This window comes from Myotis yumanensis, unplaced genomic scaffold, assembly GCF_028538775.1.
Source record: "Myotis yumanensis isolate MYYU_CA2020_CCGP unplaced genomic scaffold, mMyoYum1.0.hap1 SCAF_18, whole genome shotgun sequence".
Lineage (NCBI taxonomy): Eukaryota > Metazoa > Chordata > Mammalia > Chiroptera > Vespertilionidae > Myotis > Myotis yumanensis.
The window spans coordinates 7013648-7031789 of record NW_027223769.1 but is presented as its reverse complement, the minus strand read 5'-3'; the positions used below and the strand labels follow the sequence as shown (position 1 = coordinate 7031789).

The 18142-nt window shown below is 37.3% G+C and overlaps 1 protein-coding gene across 6 annotated transcripts in view; it reads left to right on the top strand.

Annotated features, from left to right (window-relative positions):
- The window catches only part of ZNF566 (zinc finger protein 566), a 46933-nt gene extending 30451 nt beyond the window's left edge, over window positions 1-16482 (top strand). For 4 of the 6 annotated variants that reach the window (XM_070398454.1, XM_070398451.1, XM_070398453.1 and 1 more), the window contains 2 exons: window positions 506-604; window positions 14216-16482. In XM_070398454.1, coding sequence (XP_070254555.1) covers window positions 506-604; window positions 14216-15240 — 1124 coding nt within the window. In that variant the 3' untranslated portion in view covers window positions 15241-16482. The remainder of the gene's footprint in view (window positions 1-505; window positions 605-14215) is intronic. The other 2 variants (XM_070398456.1, XM_070398457.1) reach the window with 2 other exon arrangements.
- The last annotated feature ends 1660 nt before the right edge of the window (window positions 16483-18142 follow it).

Here is an 18142-nt window from a genome sequence, read left to right as displayed (position 1 = left end):
TTGATTTCAGAGAGGAAGAGAGAGAGAGAGAGAAACATCAATGATGAGAGAGAATCATTAATTGTCTGCCTCCCACATGCCCCACACTGGGGACCGAGCCCGAAACCCGAGCATATGCCTGGACTGGGAATTGAACTATGACCTCCTGGTTCATAGATCAATGCTCAACCACTGAGCCATACCAGCTGGGGTCTTTAATTCTTTTTTTTAAAAAATATATTTTATTGATTTTTTGCAGAGAGGAAGGGAGAGAGATAGAGAGTTAGAAACATCGATGAGAGAGAAACATCAATCAGCTGCCTCCTGCACATCTCCCACTGGGGATGTTCCCGCAACCAAGGTACATGCCCCTGACCGGAATCGAACCCGGGACCCTTCAGTCCGCAGGCCGACGCTCTATCCACTGAGCCAAACCAGTTTTGGCTAATTCTTTCTTAATGAAGGAACTGGATTTGAATTCTGGGACATTCTTATCATAAACATGTCTCATTACTTCTTTTGTAAGCAGGACATTCTATTTCTAAACCAGATGTGATCTCCTTCTTGGAGCAGGGGAAGGAACCCTGGTTGGTTGACAGAGAAGTAACAGGAAGCCAATATCCAGGTAAGTGAGGCATGACAGTAATGACCCAGTTAGTCAATGGAGAGGCTACACCTTTGAGATGCTCTCTGGGAAGTTTCCCATAAAAGCTTTAAGCCTGTTGTGCAAAAGTAAGCCTTTTCAGCATGACTTTCAAGTGACCTTATCTTTTCCCCTTTCTTAACACATGGCCTGTTTTTTTTCCTCTTACACCTCTCTCCTAATTTCAACCAGCTATTGCCCTCTTCTACCTTCTCTAATGATATTTCTTCCTATCCATATTTTGGATCTAGTTTTCTTATCATCTTCTCAATCTCTTTTGTATTAGCCTTAAAAAAAAGCATCGCTGTTTCCTGAAATATATTCTTTTCTACATTACCAAAGACTTATTTTCTTTAGAATTTTTTAGATACAGTAGTTCCTATACTCATTGATTCAGTCATACTTTTAATGAACATTTACTGATTTTCTAATTTACTCTTCTAGGTGCTGGAGATAATTAAAAAAGGACTAGGAAGTTATAAAATTTATAACTTAGTAGGAGTTACTAGAACATGTTTTTACATGTAACTTCTACAAAGTAGAACCACCATAGGAGCGGTTTAAAAGGGAGCTCAGAAGAAAGTGAGAGTAAAAATGTAGAAGAGTTGATACACATACAAATCATAGAAGGAGGTTTTTTTTTTAAGTTTTTCCGTATTTTTTGTAATGTTTTTATTGATTTTTTTTCTTTTTTTTTTTTAGAGAGAGAGGAAGGGAGTGGGATTGAGACATAGAAACATTGATGAGAGAGAAATATCATCGATTAGCTGCCTGCCTCCTGCACGCCACTCTAGGGATCGAGCCTGCAATCCAGGCATGTGCCCTGACTGGGAATCGAACCCATGACCTCTTGGTCAATGTTCAACCGCTGAGCCACACTGGCTGGGTCATAGAAGGAGATTTAAGCATGCATGTCATTGACTTTAAATAGAATATTGCAAATAAAGGGTTTGTGCCTCCATTGAGAACTTAGAGCTGGCAAAGATAAAGAGATTTGGTATGAAGGAGGAAAAGAGGACAGCATATCATCAATATATGTTTATCGAGAACTATTCTTAACTCTGATGTTACTAGTACAGTAGTTAATAGAACATAAAAAAACTTTATTCTCAGAGCTTACCCTCCAATGTAGGGATAGATACACAGTAAATAAATGTGTATCAGGTAATAGTAGGTACTAAAAAGAAAAGTGGAGAGAGGGGTTAGGCAACGGTTCTCAACCTGTGGGTCACGACCCCTTTGGCGGTTGAACAACCCTTTCACAGGGGTCGCCTCAGACCATCCTGCATATCAGATATTTACATTATGATTCATAACAGTAGCAACATTACAGTTATGAAGTAGCAATGAAAATAATTTTATGGTTGGGTCACAACATGAGGAACTGTATTTAAAGGGCCAGAAGATTGAGAACCACTGGGTTAGAGGGTGCTATTTTATGTGACATGATAAAATAATGTTACATTTTCCATTAAGGTGACATTTATGTAAAGACCTGAAGAAGTACAGCAGTACTTCTAATGTATTTTTCAATCTGAGGACTCATCTTTTTTGGTGATAGGAAGTCCTTGGCAGTCATCTCTTCAAATATTACCTTGCTACCGTTTCCTCTTTTCTCTCTTAAGCTCTTGTTAAATAGACATTAGAACATCTGGATCATCTCCGATGTATTTGACTCTTCATCTGATTTTCCATTTATACTGTTTTATCAAAGAATTTCATGGCTTGATTTGTGTTAATTCACTAATGTAATTGTTAGCTATGAGCTTTTGGCTCTTCAACCTTCCCATTAAGTTTTTTATTTAAAAAAAAATAGTTATTTGTAAAATGTACTTATATATACAATGGGGTATATATAACTTATAATTAGCATAAAATTATAAGATAACATGTAAATCTCTAGATTTGCATGTGTAAGAGATTTGCTAGGAAATACACGTAGGAATATAATTTCTGGCTCTTGGCCTACATACTTATTCAGCTTTACTAGGTAATACCAAGCTATTTTTCAAGTGTTTGTATCACTTTCTCTTCCTATAATTGATATTATAAGATTTTTTTCATTTTCTTAACAATCTGAATGATGAGTATAAAATCTTATTTAACTGTTTTAAATGATTTGTAGGAATTTCTTATATATTTTTCTAGATACTAATTTTTGGTCAGTAACATGTTTTATAGACATCTTTTCCAGTTGTAGCTTCTTTATTTACTTTCTTTATTATATCTTTTGATTAATAGTAATTCCCTGTGTTAGTATGCTTAAATTACATATTTCGTAGTTCAATTAAATATAATTTATAAAAAACGTTCTACTTTTTTCCTATATGTGTCACATCTTTGGGGGTCATAAGAAACCTTTCCTGCCCAGCCAGCATGGTTCAGTGGTTGAGCTTTAATCTTAAAAAAAAAAAAAAAAAGAAACCTTTCCCTAGCCCAATTTTCTCCTGTTTTTTATATTTTGACTTGCGTATTAAAGTCCTGTTAATGTAACTAGAAATGATTTTTATGAAAGGTGTGAAATAGAGACCAGTTGTAATTGGTTCCCATATAGAAAACAAATTATCTAGGCCCCAATCAATAAAAGTTTTCCACTGATCCACATGTTTCTTCTGTCATATATTAAAAGTCTTTGTTTACATAGTTCTCTCTTGTTCTGTTGGCTTTTTTATCTATTCCTGTCCTAATTATTCTTGCTTTTAATATTTTATATATTTTTTTTATTGATTTCAGAGAGGAAGGGAGAGGGAGAGGGAGAGGGAGAGGGAGATAGAAACATTAATGATGAGAGAGAATCATCGATCGGCTGCCTACTGCACTCCCCACACTGGGGATTGAGCATGCAACTCAGGCATGTGCCCTGACCAGGAATCGAATGACCTCCTGGCCCACAGATTGATGCTCAACCACTGAACCATGCTGGCCAGGCTACTCTTGCTTTTATAAAACACTAGAGGCTTAGTGCATGAAATTTGTGCAGGGCGGGGGGGGGGGGGGTGGGGGGGGGCGGTTCCCTCAGCCTGGCCTGCACCATCTTCAATCCGGGACCCTTTGGGGGATGTCTGACTGCCGGTTCAGGGATTGGGCCTAAACCAGCAGTCGGACATCCCTCTCGCAATCTGGGACCACTGGCTCCTAACCATTCTCCTGCCTGCCTGCCTTCCTGCCTGATTGCCCCAAACTGCCTCCCTGCTGGCCTGGTCACCCCCTAACTGCCCCCCTGCTGGCCTGGTTGCCCCCTAACTGGCCCACTGCCAGCCTGGTTGCCCCCTAACTGGCCCTCTGCCAGCCTGGTTGCCCCCTAACTTCTCCCCTGCCAGCCTGATAGCCCCCTATCTGCTCCCCGTCAGCCTGAAAGCCCCTAACTGCCTCAGCCTTGGCCCCCGCCACCATGGCTTTGTCCAGAAGGACGTCCAGAAGGTCTCCCAGTCTAATTAGCATATTACCCTTTTATTAGTATAGATTCTGATCTTTGTAAGACAGATCCCTCCACGTTTTTCTTCAGAAGTATGTAGTTATAATTTTCTTTCTAGTCTTCTATATAAACTTTAAAATTACATTAAAGTTTCATTTAAAGTGTTGACATTTTAAAACATCCACTCATGATAAAATTTCTAAACAAAGTGGGGGTACAGGGAATATGCCTCAACATAATAAAGGTCATATATGGCAAGCCAACAGCTAACATTATACTCAATAGCAAAAGCTGAAAGCTTTTTCTCTAAGATCAAGAACAAGACAAATATTCTTGCCAATTTTATTTAACATAGTACTGGAAGTCTTAGCCAGAGCAATTAGGCAAGAAAAAGAAATGAAAGACATCCAAATTGAAAAGAAAGAAGTAAAACTGTTTCTATTGGCGAATGGCATGATACTGCATATAGAAAACCCTAAAATCCCTGCCAAAAAAACACCAAACTGTTAAAAGTAATAAATGAGTTCAACAAAATTGCAAGATACAAAATCAATATTTAAAAATCAGTTGTGTCTCTATACACTGACAGTGAACACTCAGAGAAATTTCAAAACAATTTCATTTATAATGGCATCAAAAAAAATAAAATATCTAGGAATAAATATAACCACTGAAAACTATAAGACACTGATGAAATCAATTGAAGAAGACACAAAGAAATGGAAAGATCCCATGCTCGTGGATTGGAGGAATCAGTATTATTAAAATGTCCATACTACCAAAGCAATCTACAGATTCAGTGCAATCCGTATTAGAATTCCAATGGCAACTTTGAGAGAAATAGAAACACTCCTGCCCTCACTGGTTTGCTCAGTGTCAGCCCATGAACTGAAGGGTTGTAGGTTCGATTCCAGTCAAGGGCACGTACCTCATTTGCAGGCTTGAACCCCAGCTCCAGTGGGGGCATGTGCAGGAGGCAATCAACCCATGTGTCTCACATCAATGTTTCTCTCTCTCTGTCTCTCCCCCTCCCTTTTACTCTGTAAAAATCCATGGAAAAATATTCTTGGGTAAGGATTAACAAAAAAAAAAAGTAATAGAAACAATCCTAAAATGTATGTGGAACCTCAAAAGCCCCTGAATAGCCAAAGCATTTTTGAGAAAGAAGGAGGCATCTGGAGGTATCTTACTTCCTGATTTTAAGCTCGAGTGGACTTTTGAACAATGGGTTTGAACTGTGTAGGGCCACTTAAACATTTAAGTGCACCCATGCAGTTCAAACCCACATTGTTCAAGGTTCAACAGTATCCCAACCATTTGGGAATTCACGTTGATAAAGGTTGACTTAAATACTTTGCAGATTTTTTTAACCTTTTCAGTGGTCAGCATCCCTAATCCCTGTGTTGTTCAGGAGTCATCTATATATTACAAAACTATAGTAATCAAAACAGTATGGTATTGGCATAAAAACACACACAGATTAAAAGGAGCCAAGAATATAAAACGGGGAAAGGACAGTTTCCTTAATAAATGGTGTTGGGAAAACTTGACTAACATGCAAAATAATGAAACTGGACCACTATCTTCCATCATAGAAAATGGACTCAAAATGGATTGATACTTGAACAAAAGACCTGAAACCATAAAACTCCTAGAAGAAAACATAGGTGTGGGCTATTTGACAGCCTTGGATTTTTTTTTATTTGACATCAAAGCAAAGACAACCAAAGCAAAAATAGACAAGTGGGACTAAAAAGCAAACTAAAAAGCTGCACAGCAAAGGAAGAAATTAAAAAGGTAACCTATGGAATAGGAGAAAATATTTGCAAATCATATCCTATATAATAAAATCCTAATATGCAAATTGACCAAATGGCGGAAAGACAGGTGGAATGACCGGTCACTGTGATGTGCACTGACCACCAGGGGGCAGATGCTCAATGCAGGAGCTGCCCCCTGGTAGTCAGTGCGCTCCCACAGGGGGAGTGCCGCTCAGCCAGAAGCCAGGCTTACAGCTGGCAAGTGAAGCGGCAGTGGCGGGAGCCTCTCCCACCTCCACAGCAGTGCTAAGGAGCAGTGAGCAAGCTTGTGATAAGGAATGAGGGGTCCTGGACTGCATGAAGGATCCCAGACTGCGAGAGGGATCCTGCATCCCTCGGGGATTTGGCCTAAGCCGGCAGTCGGACATCTCCCGAGAGGTCCTGGAATGTGAGAGGGCACAGACCATGCTTAGGAGTCCCCTCCCCCTGTCCAGTGCATGAATTTTGTGCATTGGGCCTCTAGTATCTGATAAGGGTTTAATATCTAAAAACTATATACAGAACCCATATAAATCAATAGCAGAAAACCAAACAATACAATTAAAAGAAGACATAAAAAGCAAATAGAAACTTTAGAACTGAAAGTACAATGGCCAAAATAAAAATTTAAAAAACACTCACTGGATAGACACTCACTGGATAGGATAATGGTTATAATGGAGAGAAATTAGTGAACTAGGAGGCAGGTTAGAATTAGCCAATGTGAATAACAGGAAAAAAACTATTGAGAAGTTTTTTTAAAATACAACTTAAGGGACATGTGGGACAATAACAAAGGTTTAACATTTTTGCTGTTAAAGTCCCAGAAGGAGAGGAGAAAGTTAAGGATCGAAAAAAAAAAAACTTTGAAAAATGGTTTACCAAAATTGGTGAAAGATACATCAATTCAGCAAGCTCAACAACCCCAAACAGGATTAACCCAAAGGAATTCATTCCCAGACATATCATAATCAAATTACTGAAAATGGATGACAAAAAAAATATTAAAAGAGCTATCGAAAAATAATGCATTACTTGTAGGGAAACTGATTTGAATGAATAGATTTTGCTTCATCAAACATGTAGGCCAGAAAAAATGTGGAATAATTTATTGTGCAGAAGAACTGAATTCAACCCAGAATTCTATATCCAGCAAAAACTCTCGGAATGAAGGTGAAAACAAGGAAATTAATATTGCAGATGTACATGGCAACTGACTCTGGCATGAGGATTCATGTGGTAGTAGGGACAGTGGCTAATGAGAGAGAGGCTATATATACCCTGTCTCAAAGGGGTAAGCACTTGTTAAGTCCAGGGGGCAGCTGTCATGTGAGAATGCCGGCCCAGTAATGCCAGATAATCCAGTCTTTTAAGGAATTCCAGATTTCCCTATTAAATCTCCTGTTATCTCAAGGCTGGCAACTATTCAAACCTTTAGAGAATTGTTGGGGCAATGCCAAACACAGACATATGAATTGGATATAACGTGATTAATCTAGGTTTTAAGTTCTATAGAGTTTTCTTTGAACCTCAGAAATTTTACCAAGATTATATATATATATAGTTAAAATCTTTCTTCATAAATTCTGCTCAGCACAGAAATGAACCATCTAATTACTAAGAGTTCTCCTTCAAGTTTTACATTTATTTTCTATATAACTTTCCTTCCCCAAGACTCTGTCACTTTTTTTTTTTTTTTTTTTTGGTCACCCTTTCTGAGAATTTTTCAAAAATTCTAGTTTTAGTGGTGATTGACTTTCCATTGTGGAATTTGAAGATAATCGCTTTCTTACTTTACACGCTCTTTCTTCATCTTTCAAATATAATTATATCGCAGTTTTAAAATTAAGTCATTATTTAGTTCACTTAGTAACTAGGTAAATGGTTTTCATTGCTCAGCTCTGTTCATTTTCATGCCGTTAATCCTTGTCTTCATTGAGAGGTCCTTAGCTTTCTCTTTATCTGTTATTAACCTAACTCTTCTGACACATTAGATTACTGGTGTATTCTTAAACTGAGACATCCCTCTAATGCTCTGTTTGTCTGCTGTCATTTTAGAATTTTCCTTCATTATCATTCTATGGATTTTCTTAGTATCACCCCATTGATTCCCTTTACCTCTCGCCTTTGAATTCCATTTGACACTCTTCTGTATTTTTGTATACCTTGACTGCTGGATCTCATACCTTTTTTGTTGTTGTTGTTTATTCCCTCACTAGAGGCCCGATGCACAAAAATTTGTGCACTGGGCCGGGGGGGGGGGGGGGGGTCCCTCAGCCCGGCCTGTGCCCTCTTGCAGTCTGGGACCCCTCAGGGGATGACCACCTGCTGGCTTAGGCCTGCTCCCTGGGGGGGATTGGGCCTAGGCTGGCAGTCAGACATCCCTCTGGCAGCCCGGGAACCCTCCAATGATGTCCACTTGCCAGCAGGGAGCAGGCCTAAGCTGCAGTCGGACATCCTTAGTGCTGCTGAGGAGGCGGGAGAGGCTCCCACCACCACTGCTGTACTGGCAGCCATCAGCCTGGCTTGTGGCTGAGCAGAGCTCCCCCTGTGGGAGCGCACTGACCACCAGGGGGCAACTCCTACATTGAGCATCTGCCCCCTGGTGGTCAGTGTGTGTCACAGTGACCAGTCATTCCCAGTCGTTCTGCTGTTAGGGTCAATTTGCATATTACCCTTTTATTATATAGGATAGAGGCCTGGTGCATGGGTGGGGGCCAGCTGGTTTGCCCTGAAGGGTGTCCCGGATCAGGGTGGGGGTCCTGCTGGGGTGCCTGGCCAGCCTGGGTGAGGGGCTGATGGTTGTTTGCAGGCTGGCCAAGTCCCCAGTGGGGACCCTCACCCCATGACGTTGTGGCCATCCTGGGTGAGGGGCTGATGGCTGTTTGCAGGCTGGCCACGGCCCCCAGCCACCCAAGCTCCCAGTGGAGGCTGGTTGGAAGTAGGTATCTGGGATTTATCTATCTTCTATAATTGAAACTTTGTTGCCTTGAGAAGAGGCCACAGCCAGCCAGGGCAGGTGAGAAGCTTGGCTTCCTCCATTGCCGGGGCAACCAAGCCTCCTGGTTGCTCTAGCTCTGTGGCTGCCGGCCGCCATCTTGGTTGGGTTAATTTGCATATAGTTGCTCTGATTGGCTGCTGGGCGTGACTTGGGTTGTAGCAGATGTGTGGTCAATTTGCATGTTTCTCTTTTATTAGATTATATTATATTGAAGCACGTCTTCCAAAAGCAACCAAGGAAAGTATGCAAGAGAAGTAAATAGAAAATGTATTTTGTGAATCCTTCCATGTCTGAAAATGTTTTCATTTCACTCCCATTTTTTATTGATACTTTAACTGGAAATGTAGGTTTACGTTGAAAAAACTGCCCTTCAAAATTTTGATGGCAAAAACTAAAAATAAAAATTTATATGACATTGTTCCATGGATTTCTAAACTTTTCTAGCATCTAGTGTTTTTGAGAAGTCCAAAACCCACTTAGGTTTTTAGTTCTTTTGTGTGACTTGTTTTATCTCTTTGATTGGAAGCTTTGAGAATTTATTCTTTACTTATGATGTTCTAATATTTCATGTTGAGATATCAAGATGTTGATTTCATTCTTTTATTTGGCTTGGCACACACTGAAACATTTTATTCTAGAAACTTTAAAAAAATACATTTCAGAGAGGAAGGGAGAGGGACAGAGATAGGAACATCAATGATGAGAGAGAATCATCATTGCCTCCTGCATGTCCCATACTGGGAATCAAACCTGTAACCCAGGCATGTGTCCTGACTAGAAATCAAACCATGACCTGGCCCACAGATCAATGCTCAAGCACTGAGCCATGCTGGCCAGGCTCTAGAAACTTTAAATAATTGACATTTTCTTGATCATTTGTTCCCTATCGTTTTCTCAGTTCTTTATGTTTCAAGCTTTGATTACTTTTTATATCCAGTGCCTGGTACCATGTCTGATACATTGGAAGGGCTCATTAAATTTTTATATGATTGAACACTGATAATTCAAATCTTAAATTTTTTATCCTAGCCCTGGAATTTTTTTCCATCTCTTTTTTTATGTTGTACTTTCTGTGGGATTTTATTAAGTTGTAATCCTTGAATTAATTTTTTTAAAAAACATTTTTCTTTGAACATTTCTTTTTCTGACATAATTTTCTTGTAGGATTGTTATTTTTTTCCCCCAGAAGCATTCTTCTTATGAATTAAAATTTTTTCTCTATTGTTTCTCTTTCCTGAGTTAGTTTTTCGTCTTTATTTATTTTAACCTCTCATGTTTAAGATGTTTCTGAAATAGCTAGTGACTCAAGGCTATCTGCATATAAAACATTATGGCATTAAAAAGCTGATTAGAGCTTGTTGGTGTCTAAGGGTGTGTAGATTTATTGGAAGTGACCTGCCTAGAATTGTTTATTGGTTTAAACCACTTATCAGGTCTTTTCTCTTGGGCTGGCTTTCTCCAGAATGAAATCCTCTACTTTCTTTGTGGGAATTACAGTAAAGCCTCAATATAACAGACTAATTCAGGAGAGGGCATTTCCGTTAAAGCCAAAAGCCCATTATATAATAAAGTAGGTTTTCTGAATGTGTATGTTAAAAATTCACAAATTAGTTAGTTTACCTGTTTTTACTTATATAGACATGTTTGTATAATTAAAATTAAGTATGCATAAAAAGTTTAATTTCACAGAAAAGTTTTCGGTGTATTACTGTGATTTTAAATTTATACTGAATAGGTTTAGTAAATGAGTACATTCACCAGTCACAGAATAAACAAACCTACATGGCTGGGGTGTGGCTTAGCACACATTGGAACATCGACCAGCTTGCGTTAAAACTGCTACAGATACCCAACAGGTGTGGCTCAATGGATTGAGCATCATTCCATGGACCAAGAGGTCCTGGGTTCGATTCCCGGTCAGGGCACATGCCCAGGTTTCAGGCTCGATCCCCAGTAGGGGGTGTGCAGGAGGCAGCTAATCAATGTGTCTCTCTCATTGATGTTTCTGTTTCTCCCTCTCACTTCCTCTCTGAAATAAATATATATATATTTTTAAAAACTGCTGCCAAAAATCACACCACATAACAACAGAACCAATTACCAATTACTGCTCACTATACAGTGTGATCTCATGCTAATTATTCACTGAACATTGTTTACGAGTGGTGACTCTTGGATGTAAATATGTAGACTACAATTTTTTCCAATATATGGCCTATTCATTAAAATGTGTTAAAAATAACAGTGAACTAATTAAAAATATATAACCTGTTAATTTAATTATAAGAAAATCTTGGTTAAAAGCATTTTAAAATTAACAGGGTGTTAATTTTCACATATGACCTACAGACCAGAAATTTTGTCCATTAAATTCGAAGTCTATTAAATCAAGGTCTGAAAAATTGAGGGTTTACTGTAATAAAATAAACTTGGCTGCCAGATTCTGGGAGTTTACTAGATATTGTAGGCTGAGGAAATCAGTCTGCTGTATGAGGTTGTTTTGAGAATCTGAGGTCTGCCTGTTTTGTTTAGATTTCCAATTACCTTTCCTGCTTGCAGCCCCTCATGCACCCAACTTTTCAAAGGTACTTAATAATTGCAGTTTTTGAAAATATCCGGGATTCTACAATAGGTCCAATCTGCAATGTCGGTGTCAGTTTTTTTAATGGTTGTTACATCATTTATTACTATTCTATCTACTTTCTAACTTCCAAACTCTTCTTACTGCTCCTTCCTCTCCCATTCTCTTTGTCCTAATGGGTTTTCTTCTTTAATTTAATTTCATTACTCTCTCTTAGTGGCATTTCATGAAGGAGTAGTAATAAATGCATGTATTCAATGTGCCATGTTTGAAATGAGTATGTGCTTTTTTCTAGAGGAATTTTTTATTAATAAGGAGTATATATGCTAATCAAGTCAGTCAATAAATATTTATTGATCTTCCAATATGTGCAAGATCCTGTGCTCAACATGGAATACACATTGATGAAGACATTAGACATTTTTCTTGCCTTACAAAACTTAAGACCTATTCAGGGAAACATATTAAAGGAACCTAAAGAAATATGTAATTACATATTTCTGTGAAAATCCTGTTAAGGAAGAGAACAAAGTGATAAGACGGTAATTACAAGGAGGGTATAATTTGGCATTGGGATCAGGGAAGACCTAAGAAAAGTATGACCTTTAAAAGTAGAGATTTGGAAAATGAGCAATAGTAATCAAGGCTAAGAGTGAAAGGAAACACCTTCTAGACATAAGGAACAGTACCTGGAAAGGTCTTAAGAGGGACTAAGAGCTAGGAGTATCCAAAGAACTGCAAAATAAGGCCAGTGTAGATGGAGTTTAGAAACCAAAAGGGAGCACACACTAAGATTTGGTTGAAGTGACAGGCAGGAACCAGATCATTCAGAGCTTTGTAGACCATGTTCAGGAGCTTGGCTTTTATTGTAAAAGCAATATCATGGGAATCCACTGAAGAATTTTAAGCAGAGCAATGGCAGACAATGCCATTGTAGTGATGTGGATTCAAGATTATAAGCCTCAAGTGGAAAAACTAGGTAGGAAGGTATTCTAGTAGTCCAAGGGGGAGAGATTTTGTATTAGATAGTAAGGATAGAGGGAAGAGTTTCAAGCTATATTTAGGAGCGAGATTGGACAGTATTTGTGGATTCCTTATGTGAGAGGGAGACGAAGACGATGGTACTAGAATGATTTTCCCTCCTTTGGCTTGAGGTTTCCCTCCTGGTCCATAATATGCTCTTCAAAAGACTTCACTTGCAGAATATTCCCATGTTTGTATAGAAATTTGTTCATAATATTATCTCTCAAATACAAAACAGTTATTTTATACTAAATACATTTCATATATTATTCCCAATCCTCACAATGATTGTAAGCATTAGCTACCATTCCTATGTTATAGACAGAGAATTGGGGGCTCAGAAAGATGAACTAATTTGCCCAAGAAAACAATGCTTATAATTAACGTAATTTGAAATTAAGAACTCATATAACTGATTCTTATACTCTGATCTTTCAATAGCAATATACTACCTTTCATTATATTCTCTTTTCTTCTCTTTGAACCTACAAATACCCTTCCTGTCAGTTGGTCAGCACCATTATAGTGCATGTGTTCTGTCCTTTTCTTCTAAGGTCAGCATCTCAGAATTCCAAGGCAAATAGTATTTTCATCAAATCCCAAACATATTATCTAGCCCCCAAAGAATTCTTCCTATCTACCACTCATGCTAGATTCATTCAACATTTGACTTTTTTAAAGGTATTCTCCCGTCTGAATTGATACCCTCTATTTCTTTATTGCTTGTTAAAGTCACCGTGGGCCTCTAGTTACTGAATCTAGAAAAGTACTGTCAAATAGAACTTTTAGCAATGATGGAAATGTTCTATATTTGTGATTTCCAGCATGGTAGCCACTAGCCACACTTAGCTACTGAACATTGGAAATGTAAATAGTGCCAACTGAATTTGAATATTTTTTTATTTTAATTAAGTTTAATTTAAATAGATAATATTAGTGGGTACTGTAATGGACAACACAGATCTAACCAAGGGCTAGCAAACTTTTTCTTAAAGGGTCAGATTGATCAGTAGGTCACAGTTTGATTCCCATTCAGGACGCATACTTGAGTTGTGGGCTCGATTCCCAAGAGGGGGTATGCAGTAGGCAGCCAGCCAATAATTCTCTATCATCATTGATGTTTCTCTCCCTCTCCCTCTCCATCTCCCTTCCTCTCTCTGAAATCAATAAAACCATATTAAAAAAAATAAAGGTTCAGATTGTAAATATTCAGCTTGTATACAATGTGGTCTCTGTTGCAACTACTCACTTCTGCCATTGTAGCTTAAAAGTAGCCATAGACAGTTTATAAATAAATAACTGGCTGTGTTCCAATAAAACTTTACTTATAAAAATTGTTGCAGGGCTGCAGTTATAGTTTGCCTACCCTTTATAATTTTTTCTTTGACATGTTAATTTAATCCTGTCAACTCTACTTAAGTATGATCATTTCCCATACTTTACACTTATGCTATGGCATGCTCTTATATGTATATATGTGTATGAGTGTGTTTGTGTGTTTGTGTGTGTGTGTGTGTGTGTGTGTGATTAGAGTCTTAACAAAGGAGATAAGAGTAAGTTATGTGTATATTTAGCAAGCTCCTCTTTGTAATTCCTGTTGATAGCAATGCTTGCAAACCAATGGCCTACTTTCTGCTTTCATCTTACTATGTGATCTCTTCTCACTATTCTTGTCCATTTTTTAAAAATATGGTTTAATTCTTTCATTTTAATTGAAGTTTTTTTTCTCCCAAACAAGAGAAATGTAAGTGATTGCTTTCATATTTTCTTTCAGTCCTGGGATCAAGACTTGAAACCAAGAAATTATTTCTGAAGAAGGAAATTAATGAAATAGAGTCAGCCCAGTGGGAGATAATGGGAAGACTTACAAGACATGACTTTCAGTGCTCTAGTTTCAGAGATAATTGGGAATGTAATGACCAGTTTGAGAAACAACATGGCTCTCAGGAGGGAAATTTCAGTCAACCAATATACACCCATGAAAGCATGCCCACTTTTAATCAGCATCCATCCTTTACATTACAGCAAATCATTCATAATAAAGAGAAATACTGTGCCACTAAGGAATATAGGAAAACTTTTAGACAAGATTCACAGTTTACTACACATCAGATTATTCATACCATTGAGAAACCCTATGAATGTAAAGAATGTGGAAAGGCCTTTAGACATCCCTCAAGACTCCGCCATCATCAGAAAATTTATACTGGCAAGAAACCCTTTGAATGTCAAGAATGTGGAAAAACCTTTATTTATGGCTCAGACCTTACTCGACATCAGAGAATTCACACTGGTGAGAAGCCCTATGAATGTAAAGAATGTGGGAAGGCCTTTAGTAGTGGCTCAAACTTCACTAGACATCAGAGAATTCACACTGGGGAGAAGCCCTATGAATGTAAAGAATGTGGGAAGGCCTTTAGTAGTGGCTCAAACTTTACTCAACATCAGAGAATTCACACTGGGGAGAAGCCCTATGAATGTAAGGAATGTGGCAATGCCTTTAGTCAGAGTTCACAACTTATTAAACATCAGAGAATTCATACAGGTGAGAAACCCTATGAATGTAAGGAATGTGAAAAGGCTTTTCGTTCTGGTTCAGACCTTACTCGACACCAGAGAATTCATACTGGTGAGAAACCCTATGAATGTAAAATATGTGGGAAAGCCTATTCTCAGAGTTCACAACTTATTAGTCATCAGAGAATTCATACTGGTGAGAAACCTTATGAATATAGGGAATGTGGAAAGACCTTTAATTATGGCTCACAACTTATTCAACATCAAAATTTGTACTGGTGAAAAACCACAGAATATATGAAATGTGTGAAGGCTTTTAATTATAGCTCAAAACTATTCAACATCAGAGAATTATCTTGATAATGATCCTTCTAAATAGGGTAATGTATAAATATGTTATTTGTTGACTACAGCTTATTTATCCTAAGAAAAATGTAGGAAAAACACTCCTGAGTATATTTTGGAAGATCTTTAATAAAATTTGTATTTCTCTTGATATCAGATAATTCAACCTAGCATGTTTTGAAAATGACAGATCTTTTGACACCTTTATAACCTTAAACATCAGAGATTCATGCTGAAATGTAATCCTGTGATTTTCATATTCCTCCCTAATTTGTCTATAGTTGTTATATTCTTGATCTTAATTCATCTTAAATTTATATGACTGTAAAGTCCGTCTGTTTACATCATGGTTTGAAAATACCTTTATTTTTAAAATACCTTTAATAACAGAGAAGTGGCCTCTTTATTTTTGAAGATGACTTATTTTGCTTTTTACAAAATTTAGACTTTCTTATTGTAAAAACATCCATGAACAACTTTGCATTCAGTAAGTAGAGATCCTTTAATGGCTTCATGGTGTTTCTTTGTGTTGCTCTAATACCATTTTATTAAGCCCCTATTGATAGACATTATCATTTCTTCCAGAGTTTTTGCCATCATACACAGCACCCTGATGGACATTATCCCTTGGTATATCTTTTTATCATATCTTTTATTTAATTGCAGAAATAATGCATGAATATATTTTCCTTATAAAGATATAGCCCTAGCTCATTTGGCCCAGTAGATAGAGCGTTGGCCTGTGGACTGAAGAGGCCCAGGTTCAATTCTGGTCATGGGCACATGCCCTAGTTTGGGGCTCAATCCTTAGTTAGGGGCGTGCAGGAGGCAGTCGATCAATGATTCCTTCTCATCATTGATGTTTCTATCTCTCCCTCTCCCTCTCCCTCTCTGAAATCAATAAAAATATATTTTTAAAAAGATTTAAACGTTACAAATAAGACCCTTCACCACTATCCTTATACCCATTGTCCTTCCCATAGGATAGTTGTTATCTGTTTAGTATTTTCCTTCCTGAGAATTTTTCTGTTTTTATACATGTATGTCTCCGCAGAAATTATAAAATGGGGATCATTGTAATACCTATCTCATAATTTTGTGAAAGGGTCAAATAAGAGAAAGTGTTTGAAATCATGCATGTCATAAATAGATACTGAAATTTAGTCATTGTTTTATATTCATTGTTGTCATTAGTATTATTTTTTGAAAGACAACTATTTCTGAAGACCTTACTCAACATCAGGCAAGATATGTAATTGAAGTTGAGAGTAATGAATTAAGAAAATTTCTGTCATTTATTTCTTAGGGAACATGAAATAATCTTGGGATTTGGTGGGGAAAGTAGTGTGTGTAAGGTGTAGGAAGGACCTTATTCAGACTGGCATCCTTTTAACTACTTAAAATATCTAATATTAAAAAAGAATATTTACAAAACACTTCTGAAGAAAAAGTATGAAAAGACAAACAGCATTAGGTTTGAAAAAAATGGATAACTACATATGCATATAGATAGAGACACCTTAGAGTTACTGATTTAAAATGCTGTACTGAATACTATGCTTCTTTCTAATACATTTGAAAACCTAAACAAAATTATTTTGTAGGAAGATAAAAATTACCAGTTTTGACTCAGAAAATCAAAACTCTTGGAAGACTCTCTTACAAACACAGGAAAATTGAAAGTTTATGTAAATACTGTAGCTATTAATTGCCAAAGCACCAAACCCAATTTTTTTTTTCAGGCAAAACGTTACCAAGTGGTCAAGGAATTTTTATATAGAAGTAGACATGTTGTAACAAATGTTAACAATCTTGATGTTAGAAGTGCATTAGAAGGATACAAAAAAGGAAGCCACTTTTTAGTATCACCCATGAAGTTGTTGCATGCAAACTAAAGAAATTAGCAAACTGTGTATATCAAAAGAATAACAAATAAACCTGATTGGGACAGTAGTTAAGAAGGATGCCCAGTGGCCAGTTCCAGCTAATAAATACTGTGAGGAAAATCAGGCCCCATTTGCCAGCTCTTCTGACTTCAAGAGCACCCAGGAATATACATATTTTTAAGTGTGTGATGGCTCTTGATTTTTAAATAGCAGCTCAGATTTAAAATAAAATAAATCATGGGGACCAACAAAGATATAGAAACTCTGCAAGTGGCCCATGGGTTACTTTTCTGGGCACTAGAGCAGTGAGTGTGCTAAAGGCTTGCAAGAGGAGTTTTTAAATGCCTTGCCACCAAGGAAATTTAAGGAGAAAGTACAACATAAGATAATTTACCTGGAATTTCTTAGATGTGAACAGTGGTTAAAAATACACAGATAATGTAGCTAACCTCTAAGTGTAAATTCTTTTTAAAAAAACAGACTTAATTCAGCCTCAATATTATCCGCATTTTAAAAATTTATTCTAAGCATTATGTCAGTTACATAGAATATATCTTCATGTGCCACTTAACTGACAGGGATGTGTTCTTAGAAATGAATCATTAGACAATTTTATTGTTATGCAAATATTAGTTCTACTTACACAAACCTGAATGGTATTGCATATCACACATCTGGCTACATGGCATACCACTGTTGTATATGCAGTTAGTTTTGACTGAAACATTATTATTTTATGTTTTATATACCTTTTCTAAGTTATATATGTATACACATACAACTGAAAAAAAATAGATAAACTCTCAAGAGAAAAAATAGCCAGACCATCACAATTTTGCACTAGCAACAAATGTGTCACTGTAATTATGTATTGTGTTCTAGACCAAGGGTCAGCAAACTTTCCATAAAGGGCCAGATAGTATACATTTTAGCTGTTGTGGGCCATAATTTTG